A 10,951-nucleotide genomic window follows, 5' to 3' on the forward strand; every position below is an offset into this window, starting at 1 on the left:
CAGCCCTTTGAGACACTTGTGATTTAGGGCTATATAAATAAACATTGATTGATTGATAAAAAAACACATCTGCGGTCCTCTCCAAGGTTTCTAATAGTCATTTACATTGACATCACACTGGGTTGTGAGTTTTTCCTTGCCCTTATGTGGGCTCTGAATTGTGGATGTCGTGGCTTGTGCAACCCTTTGAGACACTTGTGATTTAGGGCTATATAAATAAACATTGATTGATTGATTGATAAACAAAAACACATCTGCGGTCCTCTCCAAGGTTTCTCATAGTCATTTACATTGACATCACACTGGGTTGTGAGTTTTTCCTTGCCCTTATGTGGGCTCTGAACCGTGGATGTCGTTGTGGGTTGTGCAGCCCTTTGAGACACTTGTGATTTAGGGCTATATAAATAAACATTGATTGATTGATTGATAAAAAAAACACATCTGCGGTCCTCTCCAAGGTTTCTCATAGTCATTTACATTGACATCACACTGGGTTGTGAGTTTTTCCTTGCCCTTATGTGGGCTCTGAACCGTGGATGTCGTTGTGGCTTGTGCAGCCCTTTGAGACACTTGTGATTTAGGGCTATATAAATAAACATTGATTGATAAAAAAAAACACATCTGCGGTCCCCTCCAAGGTTTGTCATAGTCACTGGGTTGTGAGTTTTTCCTTGCCCTTATGTGGGCTCTGAACCGAGGATGTCGTTGTGGCTTGTGCAGCCCTTTGAGACACTTGTGATTTAGGGCTATATAAATAAACATTGATTTATTGATTGATTAAAAAAAACACATCTGCGGTCCTCTCCAAGGTTTCTCAGTCATTTACATTGACATCCCACTGGGTTGTGAGTTTTTCTTTGCCCTTATGTGGGCTCTGAACCGTGGATGTCATTGTGGCTTGTGCAGCCCTTTGAGACACTTGTGATTTAGGGCTATATAAATAAACATTGATTGATTGATTGATAAAAAACACATCTGCGGTCCTCTCCAAGGTTTCTCATAGTCATTTACATTGACATCCCACTGGGTTGTGAGTTTTTCCTTGCCCTTATGTGGGCTCTGAACCGTGGATGTCGTTGTGGCTTGTGCAGCCCTTTGAGACACTTGTGATTTAGGGCTATATAAATAAATACTGATTGATTGATAAAAAAAAAACACATCTGCGGTCCTCTCCAAGGTTTCTCATAGTGATTTACATTTACATCCCACTGGGTTGTGAGTTTTTCCTTGCCCTTATGTGGGCTCTGAACCGTGGACGTCGTTGTGGCTTCTGCAACCCTTTGAGACACTTGTGATATATGGCTATATAAATAAACATTGATTGATTGATTGATAAAAACTTCTTTGAAGTGTGCATTTTTTTTTTTTTTGCGTCTTAAGCACAGTAGTGTAGCTTCTTTCCAATGCACCACCCTCCCTCAGTGGTGTCAATTTTGATGCACTGCATATCTCCTTTTAAAAAGCCCATAAAAAGTGGTAGAAATCTCCTGTTTTGTTTTTTTAAAACATTGCAAATGCCACAGGTCAGCGAATAACACGGGGGTGTAGTGAGAGAGTGTCTGTGTGGTGATGCCCCGTCTAATACACGCACAATCTTCATTTAAATAAGGTGATCTGCGCCACTTTTCAATTGCATATGCAGTTTTAGAAAATCACATGTAAACCGCCCACTAATAATACACGGTGTTTAACGTAATGGATTTCGATGTTAGTAAATCAGGCCTTAATATTTGCTTACATGTCCCTTTGGCAGGTTTCACTGCAATAAGGCGCTTTTGGTAGCCATCCACAAGCTTCCGGTTGAATTTTTCACCACTCCTCTTTACAAAAATGGTGCAGTTCAGCGAAATGTGACACGGACTTGTTTCTTCAGCATTGTCCGCACGGGTAAGCCAGGACTTTGGGAAGGCCATTCTAAAACCTTAATTCCAGCCTGATTTAGCCATTCCTTTACCACTTTTGAGGCAAAATGAAGAAATACGCTTGCAAGTTCCAGAACGATTGGAAACAAGAATTTCAGTTTATCCAGGAGAGTTCGAAGGGGAAAGGGTACAGTATGTTGCCTGTAAATTTTGTAGAACAGACTTTTCCATTGAACATGGCGGCCGAACGGATATACTCAGCCATGAACGGTCAGGTCAGTCAGCGAAGCACAAAGCGTCCGCAGCGCAGCATCGTTCACAACCCAGGATTATGGCCCACCTTGCAAAATGGAGACCTGATGGTGTATCTTATGCTGAGACAAAGATGGCTATGCTGATAGCTGGAAGCAACATCCCGTTCTCATTTGCGGATGTTGACAACAAATCCCGAAAGGATGTTCCCGGATTCAGAGATCGCTCGCCAATACGCAAACGGCAGAAAAAAGGTTACTCAAGTAGGGAAAGGTAAGTGTTGTTGTTTGTTTTTTTTAGTAACCAGCAAGCACAGTACAGTTAGTAGAACAACTGTGTTTTTATTACTGTGTATTTGATAGGTGCTGTCGGAAATTCAACTATTTCTTTTATTTAATTATATAATAAAATAAATATATATAGCTAGAATTCACTGAAAGTAGAGGATTTCATACATATATGTATTTATATATATATGAAATACTCGAGTTGGTGAATTATACGCCAACCCTCTTAACCACGCCCCCCGACCCCCGAAATCGGAGTTCTCAAGGTTGGCAAGTATGTCTTTTGACCATGACTGTATTTCACCAAATCAGCCAGCCTGAGACTCCACTAAACTTCCACCCCTCGACAAAGTTTCCAGTAAGTAATTTTTGCATTGTTTTGCAAAACTCTGCAAACTGAATCCATTCTCCTATTTGGTGCCCAAATTGTCATTCAAACAACAAAGTTGGGTCGTCCCAAAGTCTCGTATATGTCACCGAATCAGCACACTGGGCCTCTCTTAACATCTGCTAGCTAGCCCAAGACACTTTTTGATTTAGTAATGACATCAGGAAGTGTCTTTTCAGCAAGAGGAGGAGCTAGCCGGAGGAGGGGAGCACGGCGGAAAAAAAAGGAAGACACATGAGGAACAGCAAAAGGGGCGCTTGCTTGCTTGCTTATTGCTCCTGCAAACTGGTTTCACAAGATCCCTGCATGGGGGCCACAATGACAAACAAGTTGAGGAAGTTACGCCAGGTGGGGCATGCTCAAGAAGCGGGGTTTCATTTCACCTTTCACCCCGTGAGCTGGCTGACGAGACCTCTCCGGGAGTTTGTGTTGGACCGGAGCAGAAAGAACACACACAAAGATCTTGGCCGAGGTCTCCCACGGAGCTCGCCTTCGTTTGACTTGATGGAAATCATCCCAAATCTTCCCCACGGGAGCGGACACACGTAGTTAATCCGCATGTAGACGCAAGACACCTAACGCGTTATGATGTGATACGGTTTGCGTGTCAAGTTGATGATTCGGCAGCTTGGAGAGACACACAAATGGAGTTGTGCGTAAAAGGCCAAAAAAAAAGGGGGGAAATGAGAGACTTACTCAGTGTGCTGTTCATCATGGCTGTCGAATGATACGCTGAAACAGAAAATACATTGTTAGTTTGTAGTATACTAGTCTGTTTTTACCCCCGCCAAGGACTTTGTTTACGTCAGTTGTTTGGTTCATTGATTTATTGATTGATTGCTGAGGCGGGTTACAAAAAAGCGACTTACAATATTCAGAAAAATTGCTGGAAAGATATTTTGCCATTGCAAGATTTAAGGCGATCAAATAAATACAAAAATCGGTTGTTGACTTGCACTGATTTATTTTCACATTTGCATTTGTGTATATGTATATATATATATATATATATATATATATATATATATGTGTGTGTGTGTGTGTGTATGCGTACATATATATGTACATATATATTTATATATGTATATATACATGTATGTATATATATATGTATTTATATGTATATTTATATATGTATATCTATATATGTATATATATATGTATACATATGTATATATATGTATATATATGTATATGCATTTATGTATGTATATGTGTATGCATTTATGTATATATGGATGAATGTATATATGTGTATATATATATATATGTATAAGTGTTTATGTATAAATATATACACGTTTATATGTATTTGTATAAGTGTGTGTGTGTGTGTATTTATATATATATATATATACTGAATGTATGTGTGTGTATATGTGTGTATATATATTTGTGTGTGTATATATGTATATGTGTGTGTATATATATATATATATATGTGTGTGTATATATATTTGTATGTATGTTTGTGTGTGTATATATACAGTATGTGTATGTATATATATATATATATATATATATATATATACATATATATATATATATATAAATATACACATACATACATACACACACACGTGTGTTTGTATTTAAATTGTTTGTGTGTATATATATGTGTGTGTATGTATGTATGTACGTATATGTATATGTGCAGTGTTTCCCACAGGTGTGGTGGTGTGGATGGGGTGAATCTTATGGGGGGAGAGAGAGGCAGCGGCGGCGATGACCAAGAAGAACGCGTAGTTGGAATATAATTACAACACTTTATGTAAATATTTATATACATATTTATAGAATATTTACATATTTATATAATATGTAACTACAAGCTCCATTCACAGACAGAGTCCCATTGCTTTTTTGAGCGGTCAAGCGAGTCAAAAGCCGGAATACATATATATATATATTTTTTTTTTTATTTTTTTATTTGTGGCGGCTGTAATTCTTTTGTGGCGGGCCGGCACAAATAAATAAATGTGTGGGAAACCCTGATGTGTGTGTGTGTGTGTATATATATATATATATATATATATATATATATATATACACACACACGTGTGTGTGTGTATATACTGTATATATATATATATATATATACATATATATATATATATATATGCATGTATTCATGTGTGTGTATGTATATCTGTATATACAGTGGGTACAGATATGATTCAGACCCCTCAAGATGTTTCACTCTTTGTTTCATTGCAGCCATTTGTTAAAATCAAAAAAGTTAATTTCATTTCGCATTAATGTACGCTGAGCACCCCATCTTGACAGAAAAAAAAAATGTAGAAACATCGGCAAATGTATTAAAAAAAGAACACCTGAATTATCACTTTGCTCGGTATTGAGTAAAAGCACCATTTTCAGCTACTGCAGGCATGAGTCTTCTTGGGAATGATGCAACAAGTTTTTCATGCCTAGATTTGGGGATTCTCTGCCATTTTTCCTTGCAGATCCTCTCCAGTTCTGTCAGCTTGGATGGTGAATATTGGTGGACAGCCATTTTCAGGTCTCTCCAGAGATGCTCGGTTGGGTTTGGGTCAGGGCTCTGGCTGGGCCAGTCAAGAAGGGTCACAGAGTTGTTGCGAAGCCACTCCTTTTGTTATTTTAGCTGTGTGCTTAGGGTCATTGTCTTGTTGTAAGGTGAAATTTCAGCCCAGCATTCTCGAATAAGTTGTCTTCCAGGATACCTCTTTGATTGATTGATTGAAACTTTTATTAGTAGATTGCACAGTACAGTAAATATTCCGTACAATTGACCACTAAATGGTAACACCTGAATGCGTTTTTCAACTTGTTTCAGTCGGGGTCCACGTTAATCAATTCATGGTAACTTCCTGTACTTGGCGGTGAAAAACAATTCAGCTGATGAATATGGTAAAAAAACACTTCCTGTACTTGGCACCATACATCTTTCCTTCAATTGCAACCAGTCGTCCTGTCCCTGAAGCTGATAACAACCCCATAGCATGATGCTACCATCATCAGGTTTCACTGTCGGGATTGTATTGGGCGGGTGATGAGCAGTGCCTGGTTTTCTCCACACATACCGCATAGAATTAATGCCAACAGGTTCAATCTTGGTCTCATCAGACCAGAGAATCGTATTTCTTATAGCCTGGGAGTCCTTCATGTGTTTTTTGGCAAACTCTATGGGAGTTTTCATATGTCTTGCACTGAGGACAGGCTTCCGTTGGACCACTCTGCCATAAAACTCTGACTGTTAAATGGCTGCAGTGATAGTTGACTTTGTGGAACTTTCTCCCACCTTCCTACTGCATCTCTGGAGCTCAGCCACAGTGGTCTTTGGGTTCTTCTGTACCTCTCTCACCACGGCTCTACCCCCACAATTGGTCAGTTTGGCTGGACAGCCAGTGCTTGGAAGAGTTGTGGTCAGCCCAAAGTTCTTCCATTTAAAGATTATAGAGGTCACTGCCCTCTTAGGAACCTTGAGTGCTGTATAAATTATTTTGTACCCTTGGCCAGGTATGTGCCTTACCAAAATGATGTTCCTGGGCTCCTTGAGCAGTTCCTTCAACCTCATGATGCTCACCTGCTCTGACATGCACTGTGAGCTGTAAGGTCTTATATAGACAGGTGTGTTCCGTTCCCAATCAAGTCCAATCAGTTCAAGAAATGCAGAGCATGTGAGGTAAATACGATTGTCACAGCAAAGGGTCAAAATACTTATGATCATGTAAAAGTGTTTGCAAAAAAACTCTAAAGTTCTGTTTTTTTTCTGTCAAGATTTTTGATTTTAGCAAATGGCTGTAATGAAACAAAGAGTGAAAACTTTAAAGTGGTCTAAATACTTTTGGTACCCGCTGTGCATGTATATATATATATATATATATATATATATATATATATATATATATATATATATAATACCTATATATATGTATAGGTTTATGTATATACTTTTAGTATACATATATACACTGTATGTATATATATATATATATATATATATATATATATATATATATATATATATATACACTATATATATATACTGTACTGTATATAGCTAGAATTCACTGAAAGTCAAGTATTTCTTTTATATATATATATATATATATATATATATATATATATATATATATATATATATATACATATATACATACATACATATATATATATATATACATGAAATACTTCACTTGGTAAATCTAGCGGTAAGGTAAATATACTCCTCCCCTCTTAACCACGCTCTCAACCACGCCCCACCCCGCCCACCACCAAGCCCCCCGCCCTGAAATCGGGGGTCTCAAGGTTGGCAAGTATGCCTATGTGTTGAAGTCTTTATTTATAATTGAATTACTTGTTTATTTTTCAACAAGCTTCTAGTTATTTGTATATCTTTTTTTCCAAATAGTTCAAGAAAGACCACTACAAATTAGCAATATTTTGCACTGTTATACAATTTAATAAATCAGAAACTGATGACATAGTGCTGTATTTTACTTCTTTATCTCTTTTTTTCAAACAAAAATGCTTTGCTCTGATTAGGGGCTACTTGAGATAAAAAAAATGTTCACAGTGGGTACGTCACTGAAAAAAGGTTGAGAACCACTGATATATGGGATTAAAAAAAAAGTAATGCATTTGATTATAATTACAAAAAGTTGTTTTTTTCATCTTTGAATTTGGTGCCTCATTGTTGAGCCTTGTGGAAGGTTTGTTCTCTCATGAATAAAAAAAAAAAGAGGCAAGAAACCTACCGACTGTCGTTGCTGATTGCACTGCTAACTCTTCATCCACCAGACAAACCCCGGGTGCATGTGAGGCTGCACGAAAGAAGCACATTGAATTATTTCTTCATTTTACTTACCATATCCGCTGAATTGCGTTTCACTTCCAAAAGGTGGAACAAATAAAAACCAGGAGTGGTGGTGCGGCCAAAAATGATATTTTAAACATCTGTATCAGTGCGAGGATTTCACAATCAAAGCATCCGTATAAAATAAATAACATTGACTCGGAATAACATAAATCCCGTTGAATGAAATATAAATATGGAGACTCAATTAAAGAATACAGGAAGATGAAGGGGAAAAAAAAATGTTTTTGCTGACATGTTGACAGGAGCCCTCATGGGAATTCCCAGTGAGATGAGCTGGAGGACATCTAGAAGTAAGAAAAAGCTGGACTTACCGCACATGAGAAGCAACGCGGCGGGGAAGACGAGGTGAAGCCTGTTGGATGTCATGTTGCCCAACAACGCTCTGTCCTCCTCACTTGGGAGGATAGGGATTACATATCCTAACTTTTTTTTTTTTTTCTTTCTTTTTAAACAGGAAGGCTCCATAAAACAACAGGAAGCCCACGTTTCCTAGGATGGGCGTTATCCTGCAGAGGGGACAGAGCGCTTGTGATAAGGTAACAGCTGCTATTGATACCATCATACCCCTCTGTCACCCCGCCCCCTCTCTGCTTCCAATGAAGTCGAGAAGAGGCGCTCCATCGCTTTCTGTGGCTCTCTGTGGTCACATGATGACGCGTCTAAATGGCCGGCACTGGGTCACTCTTTAAGTGGGGGAATTCATGGAAATAGAAATGATCTGTTCCCGGGTTAAGCTGCGGCCGCCTCGAAACAAAAAATGTTTTAACTCGGCTTTAAAACCTTTTTAACTGCCTTACAAGTGTAAAAAGAAGTTAACCACTATTATGTGTAAAACAAAAAAGAAATTATTACTAGATTATGCAATGTCAGGCTTTCCCCTGACTGTTTGTGTTCTAGTTTTTTCCTCTTTGTGTGTAGTATTTCCTGTCAGCGCTCTTATTTTGTCTGTTTCCTGTGTTTCTCCCTGGGCGCTGTTTCCCCTCAGCTGCGGCTGATTGGCACCTAGCCACACCTGGTGTCAATCAGCCCGCTCCTATTTAGACCGGTTTTCTCCTCCAGTCTCGGCATTAAACCTTCTTAACTGCCTTACAGGTGTAAAAATAAGTTAACCACTATTAAATGTAAAACAAAAAATAAGTTATTACTAGATGAGGCCATTCCTGGAGGAATTGCATGTGAATGCTCCAATGCTGAAGTTAGACTGAAATCCTGGATTTTTTTATAGAGCACACAATTCTCAAACAGGCTGAATATTTTGAAGTTGAAACGGTTTGAATAATATAAAACAAATGTGGGAGTTGTACAACTTTGAAGAATGTCCCAATGATTTCAATGGGAATTTCGGGAAAAGCAGGAATTTTTAACTCGGCTTTAAACCTTCTTAACTGCCTTACAAGTGTTAAAATAAGTTAACCACTATTACATGTAAAACAAAAAAGAAAGTATTATTAGATGAGGCCATTCCTGGAGGAATTGTATGTGAATGTTCCAATGCTGTCCTGGAATTTTTTACAGAGCACACAATTCCCAAACAGGGTGAGTATTTTGAAGTTGGAACGGTTTGAATAAGATTTTAAAAAATGTGGGAGTTGTACAACTTTGAAGAATGTCCCATTGATTTCAATGGGAATTTCCCAAAATTTGGGAATTTTGGGAAAAGCAGGAATTTTTTTGAAAATGGTAAAAAGAGAAAAAAAATCTGAATGGTCCGAATGAGTTGAAAAAGTTGGTGTTAGAATTTTTTAAATCGGTTGAGAAATGTTGCAAGGTAACGTGTTGAATTGAGAAATGGTATTACGGAATTAATGGAATTTCGGGAAAACTGAACATTTTTCCATTTAAAAAAACAACTTTATTTTGTGTCTGGATTAAGAGGAATGTCTTGACGGTGGAGCGGTTGAAATGTGTTGAAAATTGTGGAAGGAGTAGTCGCCAGAAAAAAGGGTGGGAGTATGGCTTTGGAAAACCAGGAAGTCTGGAAAATCCTGGAATTTATTTCACTTGGAAAAATGGTAATTTGAATTTTTAGGCTGGTGGAATGTGTTGAAGGTGAAGGTTTGAAAAGGATGAAAAATGTGGGAGTTGTAGAACTTTGAAGAATGTCCCATTGACTTCAATGGGAATTTCCAAAATTTGGGGAATTTCGGGAAAATCAGGAATTTCTTTTGAAAATGGTAAACAACCTGAATAGTCTGAATAATTTGAAATGGTTGGTGTTAGAATGTTTCAAATTGGTTGAGAAAGGTTGGAATAGTAACATGTTGAATTGAGAAATTGTATTACAGAATTCCTGGAATATATATAAAATATATAAATATATTTTATATATATATAAAATCTGTTCATGAATGAGTTTATCCGTTCGGCCACCGTGTTCAAAGGAGAAGTCTGATCTACAAAATTTGCAGGCAACATACCCCTTTCCCTTTGAGCTGTCCTGGATGAACTGAAATATTTTCTTCCAATTATTTTGGAACTTGCAAGCATACTTCTTCTCCTTACTCGTCGTCGCCATGTCTCTTCTTCGTTCTGCTTTGTCTCTGTTATGCTTTTGGACATTACTACTTGCCCTACTTTTGAAGCAATGCATGATGGGAATTTGGATGTTGTGTGTCAGTGTATTGAAGTGTCCTACTCCGTGGCCTAGTGGTTAGAGTGTCTGCCCTGAGATCGGTAGGTTGTGAGTTCAAATCGCGGCCGAGTCATACCAAAGACTATAAAAAATATGGGACCCATTACCTTCCTGCTTGGTCACTCAGCATCAAGGGTTGGAATTGGGGGTTAAATCACCAAAGATGATTCCCGGGCGCAGCACAGCTGCTGCCCACTGCTCCCCTCACCTCCAAGGGGGTGATCAAGGGTGATGGGTCATATGCAGAGAAATATTTCGCCACACCTAGTGTGTGTGACAATTATTGGTACTTAAACTTAACTTTAAGGCCTACTGAAACCCACTACTACCGACCACGCAGTCTGATAGTTTATATATCAATGATGAAATCTTAATATTGCAACACATGCTAATACGGCCGGTTTAGTTTACTAAATTACAATTTTAAATTTCCCGCAGAGTTTCTTGTTGAAAACGTCGCGGAATGATGACGTGCGCGTGACGTCTGGGGTTGTAGCGGACATAATAGCCCTGCACCACACACGGCTAAAGGTCGTCTCTTTTCATCGCATAATTACACAGTTTTTGGGACATTTGTGTTGCTGAATCTTTTGCAATTTGCTCAATTAATAATGGAGACGTCAAAGAAGAAAGCTGTTGGAGACTGTAAAGAAGAAAGCTGTTGGTGGA

The 10,951-nt window shown here is 38.3% G+C and overlaps 1 protein-coding gene across 2 annotated transcripts in view; it reads right to left on the reverse strand.

The window, feature by feature from the left end:
• The window catches only part of ramp2 (receptor (G protein-coupled) activity modifying protein 2), a 16,256-nt gene extending 8,135 nt beyond the window's left edge, over window positions 1-8,121 (reverse strand). The window contains exons 1-3 of one of the 2 annotated variants that reach the window (XM_061905359.1): window positions 7,962-8,121; window positions 7,529-7,594; window positions 3,486-3,521 (exon numbers count right to left, since the gene is read on the reverse strand). In XM_061905359.1, coding sequence (XP_061761343.1) covers window positions 3,486-3,521; window positions 7,529-7,594; window positions 7,962-8,115 — 256 coding nt within the window. In that variant the 5' untranslated portion in view covers window positions 8,116-8,121. Of the gene's footprint in view, window positions 279-3,485; window positions 3,522-7,528; window positions 7,595-7,961 lie in introns of those variants that run through there. The other variant, XM_061905360.1, reaches the window with a different exon arrangement.
• Window positions 8,122-10,951: the final 2,830 nt, after the last annotated feature.

This window comes from Nerophis ophidion, linkage group LG07, assembly GCF_033978795.1.
Source record: "Nerophis ophidion isolate RoL-2023_Sa linkage group LG07, RoL_Noph_v1.0, whole genome shotgun sequence".
NCBI classification, from domain to species: domain Eukaryota; kingdom Metazoa; phylum Chordata; class Actinopteri; order Syngnathiformes; family Syngnathidae; genus Nerophis; species Nerophis ophidion.